Here is a 19,748-nt window from a genome sequence, read left to right on the forward strand (position 1 = left end):
AAATGCATTGGCGTGGCCGTGATGGAGGAGGGGGCAGCAGGAACCAAGGAAGGAAGGGACCTCTCTGGCTGACCAGGGGTCCTGCCCCCAAACCAGGGGCACCTTCTTGGTACAAACCTTCTACGTTCTGGCATTGTCAAGCTCATCTTTAACATGGGGCAAACCAGGCTTTGCCATCACTGGGGGCCACCCCCACGTACCTGCAGGCAGACCTGACCACATGCATCTGTGATGGCAGGACACACAGGACTGTGGTCAGACAGTCACACCTACTGCTTGCCAGGTGCCCTTGACTGGTCACCTCCTCCCTCAGAGCCTTAATCACCACCCCTGTAAAATGGTGGTATGAACCTTGTGCAGCTACCCTCGGCGTGATTAGGTAGGTTAAGTTTGATAAAAGCACACGGCCCATGATTAGTGCCTTACGAGTGACCCTGCCATCCATTCTTCTTTACTAAGAAGGCCGGTGATGCCTCTCCAGAAGCCAGAGGGCTAATGAGTCTCTACTAGAGCCCAAGTCCAGGAACAGTAGCGGAGAGATCCTTTCCTTAGGACTGACGGCTACCACTCAGAACACAGAAACCCTGGGAATTTGAAGGACTGTAGATCCTCTACCCTTGACAGCAGTCATCCCTTTTAGAAAAAGCCAAGGAGCCCTATAGGCGGGGCAGGCCTGTGTCCCCAGCAGCCCAGTGCCACCCTCACCCTGAGCCACTGCTCTGCTTGGTCCCTGCTCTGCAGGCCTAGCACGATCACGTCGGCGTTCATTGGTGTGATCTTCAGCTTGTGCTCCTTCTTCCGCACTTGCTTTTCCTTGTGGACGACGCTGCTGCCCAGCAAGTTCACATCCAGCTGAGGGCTGTGGTCCTTGGAGGATTTGTAGCACTAGAAGAGAAGAGAGACGCTGTGCCACTTTGCCAGGGGTGCCAGGCCTGGCCGGGTGCTGCAGAGAGGGGCCACGGGCATGGCAGGACCCCTGAGAGCTCAGCTCTCCCCAGCAAAACCAAAGGTGCAGAATGAGGCCTCAGGTATCAGTAGCTCTTGCTCTTGGCATCAGAGCGACCAGGGAGACTGTCTCCTCTCTCTCACACCCCCTTCTTGCCGGCCTCCCCGGGGATGACCTGCACCCTGCTCATCCAGGCTGCTCCAAGGGCCCCGCAGGCCTCAGCTAGCTCCTGAAAATCATCCTCTGCAGCCAACTCTCACACCTTCAGGTTGGACTCACTCTTCCCACTTCCCCGCCTGTCTGCATTTCTTGCTCACCAACCTCAGGGAGGGGCGCATAGGGAATGAAGACCAAGCTCATTATCTGCTTAGTTAAGAAGATGATTTGTAGCTAAAGAAAAGAAAGAAAAGAAAAAGAAAAAGAAAAAGAAAATGAAAAGAAAGAAAAAGAAAAAGAAAAGCAAAAGAAAAAGAAAAAGAAAAGAAAAAGAAAAAGGGACTTGCTTCCCCTCCCAGACAAAATACTCTGCTCCTGTTTGTGATGGGTATAGAGGGGTCCTCGCAGGGCTGGGGACGGCGTTACCAGAAGGAGCATCTGCACAGGGCAGGGCATGTCGTGACCCGGGAGGAAAGCGTGCTTATAATGATTCCAAGGAACTTCCAATGAGGACATAAAAAACTGTGAATTGTAATTTAGAATAACAGGAAACAGGGCTGTGGTCAGAGTAAGAGCTTCTGGTTCTCTTACGGATTTTGTCTTATAATCGGTAATTCAAAATACCTTGACTTCGGTGACAATGCCTCCCTTTCTGCCTCTGCACAGGTGAGTGTGGTGGCCACAACCAGGGGGGCTGGAGGGTCCTGACCGGGCAGGGGGCTCCACCCCAAACGGCCAGGGGTCCAGATGTGAGGAAGAATGAGCCCTCAGACCAGGGGACAAGATCCCTGGGAAAACACATCTATGGGACGGGCCTGGGGGCAGAGGGTGGTCACCACAGCCCCCTTGGAGGGTCCTGTGAAAACCATTAGACTTTTTTTTTTTTTAAAGATTTTTATTTATTTATTCATTAGAGACAGAGAGAGAGAGAGAGAGAGAGAGGCAGACACAGGCAGAGGGAGAAGCAGACTCCATGCAAGGAGCCTGATGCGGGACTCGATCCCGGAACCCCAGGATCACACCCTGGGCTGAAGGCGGCGCTAAACCGCTGAGCCCCCCCGGGCTGCCCCCATTAGACTTCCTTAGTTAAGAGGCAGCACACTCATCCACGCGCACACAGCTCTGCCTACGATTTCAGATCAGGGACAGGAGAAAACCTCCACGTAGGAAAGGCTCCGTCCGCCTGGCATGAGGGGCCGCCTCCCCTGACCCCCCCCAGACACAGAGGACAGCACCACAACACGAGCCCAACCGACCAGGAGCCTGGTGTCCTTGATGACGCAGAGCTGCTTGGCCCACTGCCCCAGCCACTTCTTGCGCCACAGGAAGGCACAGATGCGGGCGTCGCGCATCAGCTCGATGCTGGCCTCGGGCGAGGGCCACTGGTAGGGCGCCGACTTGCCCTTGCTGTTCTCCTCTTCATCGTAGGACTCGTAGGAGCTGCTCACCGCCTCTCCGTCCTCTGCAAGGAAGACCCACGCGGTCACGGCCCCCGGGGCAGGGGAACCTTCGTCCAGGAGGGAGGGCGGGGGCCCGCACCCGGCCCTGTGTCCCTGAGCCAGCCTGACAGCCACCAACCACAGCCCCCTCGGTGACACTTCTTGGAGGCCGCTTCTGGCCACAGACACAAACAACCCAAACCAGGAGTCTCTGCCTTTTCCTCCTCCAATCTGTCATCCCAGACTCCACAGATGTCAAGTGGACAAGACGCTGCCCGCAGGCGAGGGTCCACACTCGACAAGGCCAGGCCCCCCTGCGGGCCTCTGGATCCTCACCTGGGGCTCTAGCAGTGGGGGAGAGGGGGGAGCCTGGCACCCGGGCACTGTAGGGGGGCCCAGGGGAAGGGTCTCTGGGAGCCCCCGCTGGGCACGAGGTAAGCCTCTGAGGGCTGGGCCACCTCTGTCCCTGCTTGTCCTGGGAGGAAAGGCTGCGGCCTCTCAAGGGGAGACAAACCACAGCAGGAAATGGCTCTGTGGGGAAGGCGGCTGTCCCCCCTGGCCCGGCCCTTGGGCCAACCCACTGCCAGCCTCCCCAGGCTCTGCTGGCTCTCCCTCCGCACGGCCAGCCTCCCAGCACACACAGCCCCCTCTGCTGGTTTCCACCTCTGGTCAGCCTCACGCTTGTTCCGCTCCAGAGAATCCCAAAGCTCACCAAGCACAAACCATGTTCAATCCTGTGCACGCTCCCCGTGCCTCAGTTTCTCCTGCCCCCCCCCCCCCCGCCCCGCAATGTACCCTGCGAGAGTTGTTCTGTTCTCCGGGCCTCATTGTGCTGTTTAAGGCCAACAGAAACTAGGGGAAGGAAAAAGTAAATCAGTAAAACCCCAAAAAGAAGGACGTGGAAAAAAGAGAACCTCAGGATCCCAACCTAGTCCAACCCCTGGCTCAACACCGTGGGAATCCTGACACCGCTCCAGCCTCTGCTTGAATTCCCCCCTGGACGGGGAACTCACTATCTCCTGATCCCTAGATACTTCCTTCTGTGACTGGGTAGAAAGTCAGGCCACCATCTACTTCCTTGTCACCTCTACAGACATGGTCCATCCCCTCGAGTCAGGGTGAACGCAACTCCTCTATCTGCCCCTCCAGTCTCCTCCAGAAACACGTCAGCCTGTGGGCCCTTAGTGTCCCTCCTGCAGAAGCCCCTTCTCCTCTCTGCCCAGCAAGGTTCCTCCACGCCAGGAAAACAGAACCACATTTGACTTAGAATATAGAAAACCAGAATGAGGCCACTGCCATAGTTACCCTCGCTACGAGGCCAATGGAAATGTGTTTTCATATTTCTAAAAATAACACTTCCAATATTTTAATATCCACTTTCCTTTAAAGCAGTGTGGTACTGCTCCCCTTCACAGCGTAACAAAAAAAGTTGCACAGCTCATACCTTCACACCTATTAAATAAGCAAAGACTGGAAAGAGTGGCGTAGCCAACGGGAGACCCGAACTCTCCCGTTGCTGGTAGTAACGTAAATGAAACACAAGCCTCTCAGAAAACAATCTGGCAGCCTGTTGTTTCAAGAGCCATAAAGATACCCATACCCTTTGACCTAATGATCCCAGTCCTGAGAGTTGATCCTAGGAAACTAGTTTAAAAAAAAAAAAGGAAGAATGGAAAGTGGTAGGTTACGTGCATCAAGTTATTAATTCCAGTGCCATTTACAGTCAGTGGAAGGCGGGGGGGGGGGGAGTGTGATGCACCCACTGCAGAACATGCCATGCAACCCTACTGGATGGGAACTCTGAACAGTAATCCGCAGCTCAAGAAATATGATGGTCAGTGAGGAGGCACAATTAAAATTCTATGTGCGAATAGATCGGTACCAAGAGGCAAGAGGAAAAAATCAAGAGAGCTGATTTGATCAGGTGGTAGGATCAGGGCAATTTTAGAAAAAGTCCTCATCGTCAGTGTGGTATACTCTGTACAATAAGGGAACTCAGAATGATACAGTGTCACTGGGATGCCTCCTTCAGTAACAGAAATTAATAGAGGGCGGCCACAGAGTTCAGCAGGAAGAAGCTGGCCAAATCTCCCCATTGTTTGTGCTTCCGGGGTTGGCCCAAGCATTCGGTGAATTCCAACACCTGCCCATCCACCGCCAGGCAGGTATGGGGAAGCTGAGTAGACAGCAAATCACAGTATCTCAAACTACCTGGAGTGGCTTAGGGGAATCTTGGAGCAAGTGTATTGTCATTTTATTTATCTCTAAGAGGGATCACAGCATGGCCATGACTGTGGGACAGTCCTAAAGCAGATATGTGGCTTCTGGGGCTCGTAGGATGAATGAGAGTAAAAGGCAGGAGGCTCAGGTAATTCCATCCCATTTCTGCACCCCTGGTGGACCACCCCCCACTGTGTGCTGCCGGAGGTCTTTGGGAAAAGGGGGCAAGACAACCATGCAGCGCTCTGGTCCTTCACTCGTGCATTCAGATGCCAGTGGCAGGGGGCTGTGGCAGGTAGAGAAGTCTCTCCTTCTAGAAGGTTGATACATGATGTACACATGCAGAATCCATGCAGAGGCCACCCCAGGGCATGCATCCCATCTCTGGAAGCCAGGCAGCAGGCATGGAATCACTGGCTTTCCAGCTCTGGGGACAAGCAGTACCCAAGGTGATTGTGGCGTAAATGACTCCTTCAGGCACCTGCACCCATCTGGGGACTCCAGTGGGGGAAAATCCGCCAGAATGACCTGTATGAGATCCAGAAGCACAGAAAAAGGCAAGATAGAGAGACACAAGATGAAGAGAGGTACAGACCCAAGTGCAGAGAGAGACACAGAGAGACCCAGATGTGGCCCCGTGGCTGCTTATCCACTGTAAGTTAGTACTTTCCCACTGGAGGAGTGGACTCAGCAGGACAGGCCCCAGCCCAATCAAGGACACCTTCTCCCAGCCACTTCCCAACCAGAGATGACCAGGTAACTACTTGTCACCAATAGAATGTGGGTAAAAGTCACTTCTGGCTGGCGCTTTTAAGAAACTCTTTTAAGGGGTTCTCTTCTCTTTCCCTGCAGAGGATTCTGTGGTCTTAGAGGGTGCCCAAGCCCACCCAGGAGGGAGCCTAGACTACCTACCGACCTATAAAACCCACACTGAGCTGTTCATAAGAAAGAGATTTGTATTGTGTCACTTTAAGCAGAAAGGGGGGTTATTTGTTACCGTAGCTGCCATGACCCCAGCATGAGACATCATGGGCCAAGTAGCTGACATCTCACGCAAGTAGGACTGACCCTTGTATCTCCTGCACGGGCCATCAGGGCACTTCCTAAACTTTTTCTTGGAGAGAGAGGCCTGACCCTTCAGAGCAGCGTGGGGACAGTGCTGATAAAGCAGAACAAGAACCCAAGCAACCAGTCTCTGTAGGAAGTCTACGAATGGCTGGTGGCCAAAGGTCATCCCTCCTGCCATGACCTGCAGGTTTCACCGCTCAAACAGGTGTGGGGACAACGAGCAGGAAGTAAGGGCAGACCAGGTTACAAATGCAGGTGAAGCCCTCCCTTTGTGGCATGGGACCAATTCTCTCCAAAAGTCATCCTTGGTCGTTGTCCCGGCAGGAGAGGAAATGCAGCTGGCACCTTCCTACCCACCTTGCTGCGTTCAGGCTGTCTTCACAATGACGCCCCGGTCTTGGCTAAAACCAACATGAATTTGCAGCCAAATGACAAACACCACGAAGCTTGAGCCCACTTGTTTATGATAAGATAAAGTGTCTGCCCCACAAACAGGCCCCCGGGAGCGTCTGGGATGCAGGCCCCCGCTGGCACGGGCCACACCCGAGAGAGCGAGGTTTAAGACGCATGGAGGTACTCGTCGTGGTGAGTCACAGCTTCCACCTTCCAGATGCATCCAGACAAGTAGCACCGCACCCTCCGCTTCGGTCTGAAATCACGGCCCCGCCGGTGACTCGGCAACATCCCACACGCTCCGTGGGTTCAAGCTAAGTGATGTCTGCCCACAAAGCCAGCCTCTTAGAATAAAATAACCTCAATCCAAACAGGCCCTCGCCTCCCACACAGTTCCTGGGACCGGAGGCAGTAGGTGAAGTGTGAAGAAAGAGAAGAATCCGAGGTGGCTCCGAGAGTCTGGTCCTGTCCGACCTCTGGCCCAGCTCTTTACGGAGCCAACAACACCCCTTTTCAGCCAAGTTCATTCCTACCCATGTAGACCCTTGCCTTTTATATTTGCAATTTGCTTTATGCTTTCAAAGACATTCGCCTACCAAGGAAGGAAGCTGAGTGAGGTAAGAAGGGCAGAGCGAGAGGACCAGAGACCAGCTGCGTGCGTGAGTAGGCCACAACACTGTCTTTCTTCCAGAATTTTTGGGGCCTTTCTGTGCTATCAAATCCCTATACCAAGAGCATTTCTGATCTGACTCCCCCAGCTGAGAACCACTGGCCAAGGAGAGAGGGGTCCAGCATGAGCCCTGCCCCTGTAGCACAGGCCCCTGAATACCTAATGTTTTCACTGATACCTAATGTCAGTCACTGAGGCCTGAGGTTTTATCAGAAAGAAGCCAAAGTCCTCACCGTGGCCTGCGGCTAACTCCTGTGTCCCCACCTCCTGTCTCTTTCCTTGCTCCAGCCACACTGGGCTCCTTGCTATTTCTTAAGCATACCGAGAGCCCTCCTGCTTCAGGGCCTCTGCATGGGCTGTGCAGTCTAGAAAGTTCTTCCTGTAGGTCTCTGCCTTCCCCACTTCACACTTCATTCAGGACTCAGCTCAAGGTCATGCTATCAGAGAGACCCTCCCTATCTAAAATAACACCCCCTCCTGCCCCAACCCAGTCCCTGTGTTTTCCATCCTACCACTGTATCATCACCTGACACAACCTGTGTTTATCTGTCATCTGTCTTTCCTCACAGAACCTAAGGGCTTGAACCCTGGACTCTGCTGAGCTCTGCTGAGTTCCTGACTCCTGGAAGCATGCCTGGTGTACAACGAGAGCATGTTAACTATCAGTCTAATGAAAGAACCCTGGAAAGGGTGCTGGTTCGGCCTCACCACATTCCCATTGCTTACGAGTGCCCCTGAGCCAACACCTCGCCTCCCTCACATTTCTGTGCTGAAGCCAGCACCGTCCAGGTGGGGCCACCGAAAGCATCAGACACGGTAACACAGCTCACTGGGGACCATCCCAAGCCCCTCTTTACAGTCAGCCTGGGTCTGCTGTACAGCTCAGCTCCCCACAAGAGCAGCAGCCCAATGCTCTGTGGTCAGTTCTCAGTTTGGGCCACACTCTCTGGAAACAGCAGCCCAGGCCACCGTCTGCTTCCAGCACTGGCATCTGTGCAGGAAGTGGTTGGACCCCCTCCGAGCCCCAACCCTGGCCCCGGGATGTACCATTGAGGGATGTGTCATACGGCTCAGCCTCTTCATAGTAACCCTCTGGAGACTCGATCTTTGGGATGGAGAGTTGTTTCCGCTCTGGAATCTGTGGTATGAACAAATAAACATTTTCAGATAGGATACACTGGGAACGACTTGGAATTAACCCTTTGGGTGGAAGGAGGGGAGTCTGGAGGGAAAAAAAATGCCCAGCTGGTCTTCAAGCCAGCTGGGAGGGAGAACATGGACTACCATGGCTCCCATAAGCCACCACGTCCATTGGTTTGCTTCCAGTGAAGGGCTGCGGGTGTGTTGCTTAGCCTTGCTGAGCCTCAGTGTTCTCTGCAAAATGAGGTTCAAACCCTCCCTCCAAACACACACACACACACACACACACCAGCATTGTGTACATGATGGGGAGGGAATGCACATAAAGGTCCAGATGGTGTCAGGCTGTCATGGCCTCTACATAGCATGTTCTTTCTAGGATGACAAGGGCTAATCAAATGCTGATGGAGGGAGATGACCAGGGTTCTAAATCCTAAACTTTTCCCAGACTAAGTTCAATCATTCAGCCAGCAAATGCTGGATGGCTCCTGCACCATCGCTGTGGGGAACGCATCCTGATGTTCAGGAGCCCATCCTGGGCAAGAGTCAACTAGGCAGTGAACGTTCAAGGCTCCCAGTCAAGGACTTGCGTCACGAGTCGTGTTTTAATATATAAGGTCGAAGCTCTGTGGGAATGCGTGGGGTGCGAGAAACAGTTACCACCTAGTGGACACAATCTTTGAGCTGAGTCTCAACAATGGCCCTGAGCTGCTTCCGTGGTATAGGGATGAATGCACACAATTTGAGAAGAAAAAGCAATATATGCAAGTAGGTAGAAGCATGGAGCATGAAATCCTCTATTCCTCCATTAGACGGTGAAGCTAATCTTATGAGTAATAGCAGGGGAGGGGAAGAAAAGCAGATTGTTGCATGAGTAGTCCTAGATACAGGTCATAAATGTGCAAGGATCCATCCACACGAGTCTCTGGAGTCTCCCTCAATTGTGCAACCCCTGAGGAGGGCTAAGGGAATATTTATGAGACAACAGAAATGGCAAAATCTGAAGCACATTCCTACTCCTGGTTTTGGAAAGTCCTTGTGCCGGGTTTGGGGAGTTTCAAATGAAAACAGTAGAAAGAGAGGGGTGGGGGTGGGGATGGGTAGCCAATGAAAAGACCCCATAGGGCCTTGGGCTCAGACAGATTTCTGGGCCTTGGAGGATTCCCTGCCCTGCTGGCAGGAGAAAGGAACGATCTAGAAACCCCAGCCTCTGAAAATGAGCTTTTTTGAGGGAATCTATGACAGAGACAGGTTCCCCTGGTCCTGGCCTAGGGGAGGGCAAGAGAGCAGTTAGCCTGGGCTGGGGCCCCTGGGGGACAGTCCTCAGCATGGACTGCAGGAGTGTCCACTCCCAGGCTCCTCGGGGGCAGAGCCATGCTCCTATGGCTGCTTCACCAAAATCAGCATCCCCGAGCCAAATCCTGTGTGGCCTGGTATCTAGAGTTTATTCATATGGACTCTGGAGTGAATATAACTTGGTTTGAATCAGGGTTTAGGACTCCACATATTTAATTGTGGGGTTAATCAATCTCTTTCACTTTCCTTCCCTGTAAAACAAGAATAAAACCAGGGTTGTCTTGACGGGTTCAGTGAGGGAAAACATGACAAGGTCTCCACAGCGCCTGGCCCGCATCAAACACGAGGAGGCTGTCATCATCGTCTGGGGGCCATCCACAGCCTGGTGGGGGGTGGGGGCTGCAGGACCTGGTCACCGGATCACTGTCCCACAAGCTGACACAGGCCTATGGGCGGAGGGTCGGCGAGGCCAGGCCACAACCTGCATCTGATGCAGGATCCTTCTAAATTCATCTGACCTTACGTCAAGAGAGTGGATACAAGATCGAGAGGCAGGCTCCGAGCAGCTTTCGGCTCCCAACACAGAGGAAGGAGCAGGGTGATGTGCTCCTTTCCTCGGCAGATCAGCTGCTGCCCTGGGCCTGCAGACACGGCTGTGAGGGGCACCCCGGGTCAGCCTCGTCCCAAGGGCACCCGGTGCGCGCCATCAGTAGCTGCCAGGGGATGGCCTTGCAGCTTTGCTGCCACAAGCCTGGGGAGAGGTCTCTGCTCCTCTTGGCCATTCCCTTGATCATGTCTGACAAAGGGCGGCCCAAGACCCAGCCCTGGTCCTCTGGGAGCCGGCCTCCCAGGGTCTGAGGGGAGAGCATCCTCTCCCCTGGGAAGCAGCAAGATCCCTATAGATGGGTCCTGGAGCTCACGTTTCCTAGGTTGGCCGGGCCTCCAGCTCCAGCCTCTAGGAAGCCCCACCGCCATCGGGTGGTGCTGGGACCCTTCTCTCTGTGAGGAGGCGGGTCCCATCTACAGAGAAGCTCCAAGCACCCAAGATCCAGGTCTGGCCCAGATTCCTGCAATCAAAACAGGACGATGGGGGAATGAACTTTCTTCAAGAGTTCCTCAGAGGTCCTGCTGTCCTATCTGGGGGTAGAGCACTAGGGAGTGTTTTCTGAGAGCCTCCCATGTCCGGCGCTGTAAAATCACCTATAAATGGAGAGGCAGGAGAGGGCAGTGGTAGGCATCTGGTCTCCAGGGCTAGGGTTTGATTCCTAACATGGTGCATCCAAGCTGTGTGACCCTGGGCAACTTAACTGACCTCTCTGAGCCTCAGTTCCTCCACCACACAATGGGTAGAAGTACCTGTCACATGGGGCCACTGTAAGGATTAATGTCTGCCCAGCACTATTATCCAATACATATGAATTTTTACTAACCTAAAAAAATATTAAGAATCAATGAAGGGAGAAAGGTTGCCTATATACATGTTTGGTGGAGGAAGAACAGCTGTATCCTGAGGAGACCGAGGAGATGTCTGAAGCCCAAGCTCAGCCTCATTAAAAAGGACAGTCCCTGCTCTCCAGGATGTGGGGACAAAACCGAAACCCTGGAGTCAAGTTAAAGGATAAAACGATTCCCCCAAAGTTCAGAAGAGAGTCACGTAATTGCACAGACATCATGGCCTGTTTCTGAAGTCAAAGGAGCAAGAGACGCTGATTTCTCAGGGCTAAGAATAAAAGAGCACTATTTCATTGTCATCGTCATTGTCATGGTCCAGGTTGTAGACACTAAATAAAGAGGCAGAGGAATGTGACTTTACAACTGGAAAGAAGGTTCTGAGAATCCTCAGGAAGGGACGGGGAAGAAAGCCACTCTGCTCAGCAGGATTTGCCAGAGGTCTGCAAACTTTATCTGCAAAGGGCCAATAACACATACTTCAGGGATTTGCAGGCCATTTAGAGTCTCTGATCTCAGCTATTCAACTCCACGATCGCGGAGCAAAAGCTTCCACAGATAATACATAACTGAGAAGTATGGCTATGTTCCAATAAAACTTTATTTACAAGAGCAGTGGCTGCGGATTTGGCCAGGGGGCTAGAGTTTGCAAATTCTCATTTTAGATGAGACATGAGAGCTGCATGAGCACAGTAGCCCAGATGACCTGAGGTGTCTCTGTTGTTATGAGCAACCTGCCCCAGAGTGCCCTGCGGAACATTCCCCCGGCAGGGATAGCAGATCCAGCCAGCCCCAGCTTCCCAGACCGACCATGGCAACGTCCTTTTGTGGAGTAAGCTGCTTCCCCCATAGAGCAGCTCACTTCAGATTGGCGCCAATGCATGTTCAGGCCTCAAAGGGGAGCTGGGGTGGAGAAGGCTGGGCCCGCCAGCAGCATAAACGACGCCAGCAAACATCTGTTCTCCTACAGTGACCACAGCACCTGGCTGTGCACACAGCAGCCTGGAAGTGCCACAGCTGCCTGACTCACCGGTCACACCCACGAGGTTGCTCCAGACCTGTGGCTGCCTCTTCCACTGCTGGACATCTGCTACCCCGGGACTCTGCGGGGGTGGGGAGGGGACCCAGGCCACCAGAGAGGGAGTCGGGGGCACCCTAAGCCTGCCACAGAGGCTACATTCTGGGTCCAGCTGTAGGCACTGAGGACCCCAGGCAGGCCTCCAGGTGGACAAGCTTCTCATCACCCCGAGGCTCTGGAGTCCGGGTGCAAAGGGGCATGGCTTTCTCTGTCTCAGGAAGAGGTCACAAGGTCATTCCAACCTCACGCTGCCACGCTCCCTCCCTCCGTCCAGCTCTCGCTCTCCTCCTTGCACAGAGCCAGAAGACACAGCTGTTTCCCACTCCACCCTGACGCCACTCGTCAAGGGGCTGGGACCCAAGTCGTGGTTGCGGCCGCCAGACTCAAGCAGAGGAGGCGTGTGTGAGCAGGAGGGGCGAGCTCCGGGTTAGGCCGGGCCTTCCTCTCTCGGAAAGCGGGAGTCCCTGGGGTGGGGGTGGGCACCCGGGATGGGACCAGGAGGGACCAACAGGGGGCTGCGGTCAGGTCAGCAGCCCCTGGCCTTCTCAGTGGAGAAGCCCCGCCAAGAAGGATGACTGTAAAGTCGGTTTGTCTAGCTGGAACCCTCCCCACGGCCTGGAGTTGGGCCATCCGAACAACTGCTGCACATCTGAAGGCCCCCCCTGGGGCCGTGCTATTATTGGGTGATGGTATTTCTCCCAACTCCAGCACTGGGTTTCTCTCAAAGGTCAACGCAAGCCTCTCTGGGCCCCGAGGGGCCCCCCAGTCACAGCCAACACAGGAAGTCTGCTCTAGGGGAAGGCCGCTCGCCCCGGTCTTGTTCGGAGGCCCTGCAGCTCCCATCCCGGGGCCCTTGGAGCCTCTGTGTCCACGTACAGGAGCAGGAGAAGCCGGTGCCAGAACCCCAGAGGCTGCTGGGACACAGCCTCATTCTCACTACAACCTGCTCCCAGCGCCTGGGCCTCCCAGCAACCCACCAGGTCCACAAAGCACAGATTTCTAGAGCAAGTCATGATGCTCCACCCAGGGCGTGGTGCCCACGGCGACACTCGGCCTGGTGGAAGCCTCCCCCTGCAGGTGCTGACCTGCTGCCCCAGGCTTGAGATGCTAGGCGGTGGCACCCGATGCTGACCCTGATCAGAATCAGATGCTGAATTCCAGAGAGGAAAGTTCCAGCCCAGAGCGGCCACCTCCCCTTTCCCCACCCAGCGAGCAGTGCCTGAAGCACAGCAGAAAATCACAGCATCTCCCCCAGGTTACTGTGGCGGCAACTGGTCAGGCATGGAGGGGCTGTACCCCCTCCCCGGTCCTGGGTTGGAAGTGAGGGGAGCCTGCAGCTGGCAGGAACAGAACAGACCCTTTTACTCTGCTGAAAGAAGTGCTTCAGCAGGCGGCCTGCAGAGTGGCCTGGAGTCCAAGAACCTGCATTCAAACCTTGGCCCTGGTACCTCCCGGAGGTGAGCCCGGGGCCGGCTATTTGAACTGAGCCTCTGTTTCTTCATAGGAAAAGTGACAAAAGTCTGCACCCCTAGACAGATGGTGGGGAGGACCAAGCCTGTGTGCACCAGGACGGCTAGCTGCTCAGGTGTAGCAGTTACCTGCTTTGTCAGCATAATGGGGACACCCAGAACTCAGGGTCAGGCTACCAAGTCTCACTGGGGCTGAGATGAAGAGTCTCTGCCAGCTGTCACCCAGCTGGAGGGCCTCATGCGGTGGGATACTCCCAGGTATTCCAGAACTGCCTACCAGCTGCGAGAGCTGCCTGAGGAGCCCTGCCGCCTTCAGGGAGGCACGAAGGGGACCAGACTGGGGTTGGGAAGCCCTCAGCAGTGACGTGAGCGCACAGATCTACCCCTGGATGGTGTTGTGGGAGCTCAGTGACCACAGAGTCACACAGCTCCCTGCTGGCACTGGCCCCAGGACCCTGCTGCCCGTGGAAATCCTTCCCATTTCTTCCTTCATACTTCTCAGGAAGCCTCCTTGAGCAGGTTCTAGACAGGAAAGAATTTGGGTTCAAATCCTGGCTCTGTCACTTTCTATGTGTGCCAACATTCAGATACTATAAACCTGCCGATTCTTGGTTTCCTCCCCCATAAAATATAAACACTGCTGCCTACCCCCCTGAATACTAACCTCCTAGTACGCCATGCCCAGCCTTAGCCCGTCAAATAAGACAATCTTAGGAGATAGAGATTCAGATTCTCTTAAACACCAGGAACAAAGGGCCAGAGACCTTAAATCACTGGCTCAAGGTCAAAGAGCTAGTAGCTGGCAGAGCTGGGATCTGAACCCAGGTCCGTAGGTTTCCTAATTCATTCTGTCCATCCAACCACCCATGAGCAAATACATGTGTATGGTGTGCAGACACAGGGCACGAAGCAGTCAACGAGAGCCTCTCTCCCTGTCCTAGGAAGCTCACATCTGGTTGGGGAGGCAGAGAATACCAAGACCGTCTCGACAGTGGTGAGTGCCATGGAGGGGTAACTGGCCATGGGGCAGATGGTAATAGGGTGGGGATTGGCGTGGGCTGCCTCGTGCAGCAGATCAGGGAAAGCCTGTCCATGAACGTCTGAGAGATGAGGAGGTGGCAGCCACTGGAGAGCCAGGGTCCAGAAAGTACCAAGTCCCTGAGGCAACAGTGACCATGTGGTCCAATCCAGGAAGAGCAGGCCAGTGAAGAGCAGGTGTAGTGAGGCTGGAGATGCAGCTGGGCCGGGCTGTGTAGACCGTGTGGCCCATGGGGCTGGGTTAAGGAATGCGGATGTTTTTTCCTAAGTTCAATGAAAGCCTTTGGCTGGTTTGAAGCAGGAAGTGCCAGGGGATATGATTTACATTTCTAGAAGTTTGCTGCGGCCTGAGCTGGTGACCACAGCTATACATGGCCCCACTCACATGGTGCTGGGTGTAGCCTCAAACACACGGTGTAGCCTCAAACACATGGTGGCATTGGATGAAGGCAACTCCCTGCATCTCCCATTCCCATTAGCCTCTGTCCTGAGCACTATGGCCCTGGGCAAATGATGTCACCTACGTGCAGGTATCCTTTTGTTCATTCTCTCCCAGCGCCCTGCCCCACGTCCTACACACAGTAGGTGCTCAGAAAATGCCAGCCACTTGGTGGACTGACCCCTGTGTAAACAACTGGAAGTTCACGGGGGCCCCAGTCGGGAGGTCAGGGGTCTCTGATGAACACTTACGATCTTGGGTGGTGGGAGGTCTGGAAGACTCTTCTGAGGGGCCAAAGAGTGCTGGCCAGGCTCCCCGTTGGTCAGCGGGTTCTGCTCCTCAGGTGCTGCGGGCAGCAAACAGGAGAAGCTTTGATGAGGGGTGCCCAGCCTCACAGCAGGTCCCGTTACCCCGGAATGTCTGGTCACATGTGCCATGAGATCTATTTGAGCAGGTGTTAATTACCCAGGCAGGCGGTCCCAGGAGCCAATGTGGTTTTTCCTCCAAGAATAGGGTGCAGTGGTGCCTGAGCCATGGGCAGATTCCTCAGAAGGAACTGCTCTGGGGTTTCGGGCAGGCTCCGCACCCTCTCTTCCATTTGCCCTCTGCCAAAAATGGCCCAGCCACAGAGCTTTAGCGAGCAGAGGAGCTGCCCTGTGGTCATTATGTGGAGAAGCTCCCAGCTCCGACCCTGTGATTATGGCTCTTTCCATCCCAGTTTCCCCAGAAGGCAAATGGCCCTGGGCACAGTGGTACCTTGCATGTGGATAATTTCTACTGAGCCCCAGGCTTGGCAGTGGAATAGGAGGTGCAAAAGCCACACTGGAGAACTCGGCCACCAGCCCTCTGTGTGCTTGTGCTCTTAAGAAAAAGGGCTCCAAAGGCTCTTCTGAGCTTGACCACTTCAGACAGCGGCCCGGCCAGCCCCAGGACAGACAGGCTCACACAGATCTGACTCCGGGGCTTTGGTGGCAGGCATCCTGAAGCCAAGCCCTTAACACGACTGAATGCTTTGGAGAGCTGCATCCCCACCTCTGGCTAGGCCTCTGCATTTCAGTCACAGGCTTGGGAGTTGGGAGATGTGGCTTCTAATCCCCTCTCCTCTACAACTACGCAGCTCTGCAACACCTCTGGGCCTCCCCTCCCTAGGGTTTTTTGGCAGACCCATTCCTGAAGGTTTTCAGAGAAAAGAAGAGAGCAGAACAGAGCAGAAGAGTAAGTAAGACGTCATGGGAGACACAATATGTCCTTCCAATGTTAAGATATAATGTTCTGCCAAGAGAACACCTTTGAGCAAGACTTTAGAATATTAAGGCAGGTGCTGACATCAGCATTTCCATTCTCTATTCCCGCCCCCTCTCACAGGCACATAAAATCCAGACTTCTACCAAAAGATATAAAGCTGGGTGTGGAGTCAGCACTGTACAGTGACTGCTTTCCTAGAACATCTGACCATGACTTCCTATTCCTGGGATAATGCTGGGAAAAGCTGAGAGGCTTTAGGGTCAGATTGCTTATCCACAGAGGGGACATGAGACCTTTAAGAGGCAAGGAGGTGGCCTGATGAAATATCCCAAAATACATCAACCCGAAATACCATCAACCAAAATGTGAATACCAGAAATAACTCCCATGGGCTGTCTGGTGCTGGCTGGGGAGGAAGGGGGTGGGTGGGACCAAAGCTTATGCCTCCCCATCCCGGAAGCTGGCCAGGCCATCAGGAGTCCTAGACAGTACCTTTGTCTTGGGACTCAGCATTCTGCGGCTTGTTGACGGTCACTTTGTTCATATAAATGTACTCCTCATCAGAACCTGCAGAGGGAAGATGGGAAGACAAAGGTTTCCTGTGATTCCGCAATGGGAAATGGCTTGTAGAGAGAAAGTGTCCCCCGAGAGACACTGTCATTAGCATGGGTTCCAGTAAAAGCATACAACATTTTGACTTGATTGAAAAAGTCCATTATAGAGTTGACAGATTTCCAAAAACAGAAATGCCAAGTTGCTTACTGTTATGTTTTCTAACCTAGGAGTGGGGTGGGGGTGGGAGGGGAAAAAAGATAGGTACAGAAGGATAGCTTCAGGAATAAAAGTCTTAAAAAAAAAAAAAAAAAAGGAATAAAAGTCTTAAGTGGAAAGGCACCCATACCTCAAAGATGTGCCCCATATTCTACCAAGCAGATTTCTCTGGGTTTCCTAGCATTTCATTTAAATTGTAAAATATCTCCTATCAGTCATTCTCACTCTAGTCTGAGTTACTTGCTCGGGCTCATCAGAGTGATATCTCTGTATGCGAGGTCACATTGAGGAACTGGAAGCTTAGTTCCCAATGGCTCTAGATGAGGTGCCCTTGTGGGGGCTTGAGGCCCCCAAATCGTGAGCTCTGTGTTTGGCGGGGTGAGTGTGCTGGGAATTAAAAGCAGAGCACTAAAAAAAAAAATAAAAAATAAAAATAAATAAAAATAAATAAAAATAAAAGCAGAGCACTGGGCGCCTGGGTGGCTCTGTCCATTAAGCGTGCGTCTGTTTTTGGCTCAGGTCATGACCTCGGGGTGCTTGTATTGAGTCCCATATCAGGCTCCCAGTTCAGTGAGGAGCCTGCTTCTCCATCTGCCTCTCCCCCTGCTTGTGCACTCTCACTCTCTCTCTTTCCCTCTCAAATGAATAAATAAATCTAAATAAATAAATAAATGAATGAATGAATGAATACATATACTCGTATGTATTCATATGGAGCACTGCCAGACACCTATTCTACCCTACAGATTGTACCCCACACAACACAGCTCTTCCCTCTTTTAAAATCATCTCTGTGTAGGTTACCTTTCCAGGGCCTGAGCAGAGAAATATTAGTCTCCTAACACTTGCTTGGTTTCTCATGCCCCAAAGACCTATTCTTCAGAAGACTGCAGAGGAAGCTCATCCTAGTGCTCTTCCTCTTAGAAATCCTCCTGCATTTCTTTCTTTGCCCCTTAATTTGCATTTCCTAGAAACCTGTGGCTACACTAGTTGGAGACCCTGTCACCCAGCCAAGGTGCCTGTACTCAAGCCTCTGGTGAAGGAGGCAGGTCACAGTGTGAGATCCACACCGCAGGTTGCACGGCCTCCAGCCAAAAGGCCTGCAAACACAGAGCCCTGGAAACCCAGAAGAACGCGGGGAGGATGCAGCCAGAGGGGTCTGCTGCCATCAGCCTGCGGGATCAGTCAGCAATGTGACCCCATACTGTAGCAGTTCACGGGAGGGAATGATAAGATTGAAATGTAGTTAGCCACAACTGGTGTACCCCCACTGCCTGAGATCCAGAGGGGCCAGGTTAGTACCTTCTCCAGAGGACAGCACACAGGACAAGTGCTCTGCAGGGGCAGGCAGCAGGCCCTGCCATTCATCGTGCAATTCTGAGCAAAACAGCTAACCCATGTGCCTTTCCTGCATTGCATGGAAAAACTATTGTGATGAATATTGCCTGTTTTTATCTAACTCTTAAGTTTCCTAGAGTACAAAACTCAAATATTAAGGAACTTGAAAAAGTTAAGCCTATAACTAACAAGGATGAAAAATGACAGCCTAAAACAGGGGGAATAGCTCAAAGGCTCAGTAACGGGAAAAGGTGAAAAGAAAATGTGGTACATAAACATTTATAAGAGTATGTCACCTTTGACAGTAAATGGATTACTAGAGAGTACATAAATTGACACAGACATTTTGGAAGTGGTTTTGGAGGAAAATTTAAGTGTTCATATTTTTTTTTCTTCAAGTGTTCATACTCTTTAACCCAGCATTGCCACTGCCAGAAATTTGTCCTAAACTCGAGCATATAAACAAAATTTGAGGATGTTTATTGTAATGCTGTATGATTTTTTTTAAAAAAATATTCTATTCATTTGAGAGAGGAGAGACTAAGTGAGCACAAAAGGGGGTGGAGTGGGGAAGGGGACAAGCAGACTCCCCACTGAGCAGAGAGCCTGACATGGGGCTCCATTCCAGGACCCTGAGCTGAAGGCAGATGCTTAACTGACTGAGCCACCCAGGTGCTCCTAAGGTTTTTGTTTTTTGTTTTTAAAGATTTTATTTATTTATTCATGAGAAACAGAGAGAGAGAGAGAGGCAGAGACACAGGCAGAGGGAGAAGCAGGCTCCATGCTGGTAGCCCGACGTGGGACTCAATCCTGGGTCTCCAGGATCACGCCCTGGGCTGAAGGCAGGCACCAAACCGCTGAGCCATCCAGGGATACCCCCCCCCTTTTTTTTTAAATTACAAAACCTGAATGCCACTAATCAGAGACTGGTTAAGCATCACTGTTCATCCACTGGTGAGCACTACCTAGCTATGAAAAATAACAAGGTAGCTCTGTCTACTATTTACAAAGATATCCAATATTTACAGTTAAAGGATCATGTTTCAGAATAGCAAAAAGAAAAAAAAAAGAAAAAGTACGTGAACTGTTAGCACATGGAAATGTGCACAGACAGCAACTCTAAATGTAAAAATAATGTAAAGCAGAATACAGAGGCAAACCGCAACTACATAAAAATATTCAGATGCTTCTGATAAAGATCAAAATAGGAATCAAAGGAATGTAAATAGCGCAATGTTCATCTTATGTTCATTTATTTTTTTCTTGCTGTTGACTAAGCCCATGCTCCTGTAAAAAAAGAAAAGAAAAAAAAAGGCAAGATATTGTTATCCTTATTTTAACTTTTAGATATTAGGCAGGTGCTTCCTCCCCAAGATGGCAGCTATAAACTGCAGAGAAAATTCACACTGGCCACTCCCCGGGGCTGCGTCTCCCACCTTGGGCACTCTGCCGAAGGCCATGGTTAGCACGGTTTTGGTTTTCATGGGTGCTGGTTACCAACCATCCAGGTTGGTAGGCTCTCAGAACCATCTGCAATCCTGGGAAATGCTCCAAGTGAACTTGGCCCTATAATGGGAGACTACTGAGCTGTCT

At 52.5% G+C, this 19,748-nt stretch overlaps 1 protein-coding gene across 8 annotated transcripts in view; it reads right to left on the reverse strand.

The window, feature by feature from the left end:
• AFAP1L2 (actin filament associated protein 1 like 2) overlaps window positions 1-19,748 on the reverse strand; it is a 100,852-nt gene that overhangs the window by 20,014 nt on the left and 61,090 nt on the right. For 7 of the 8 annotated variants that reach the window (XM_055300516.1, XM_055300510.1, XM_055300511.1 and 4 more), the window contains 5 exons: window positions 16,539-16,613; window positions 15,053-15,147; window positions 7,940-8,030; window positions 2,359-2,564; window positions 706-885 (listed from right to left, as the gene is read on the reverse strand). In XM_055300516.1, the coding sequence (XP_055156491.1) occupies window positions 706-885; window positions 2,359-2,564; window positions 7,940-8,030; window positions 15,053-15,147; window positions 16,539-16,613 (647 nt within the window). Of the gene's footprint in view, window positions 1-705; window positions 886-2,358; window positions 2,565-5,205; window positions 5,290-7,939; window positions 8,031-15,052; window positions 15,148-16,538; window positions 16,614-19,748 lie in introns of all 8 variants that reach the window. The other variant, XM_055300517.1, reaches the window with a different exon arrangement.

This window comes from Nyctereutes procyonoides, unplaced genomic scaffold, assembly GCF_905146905.1.
Source record: "Nyctereutes procyonoides isolate TBG_1078 unplaced genomic scaffold, NYPRO_anot_genome, whole genome shotgun sequence".
Taxonomy (NCBI): Eukaryota; Metazoa; Chordata; class Mammalia; order Carnivora; family Canidae; genus Nyctereutes; species Nyctereutes procyonoides.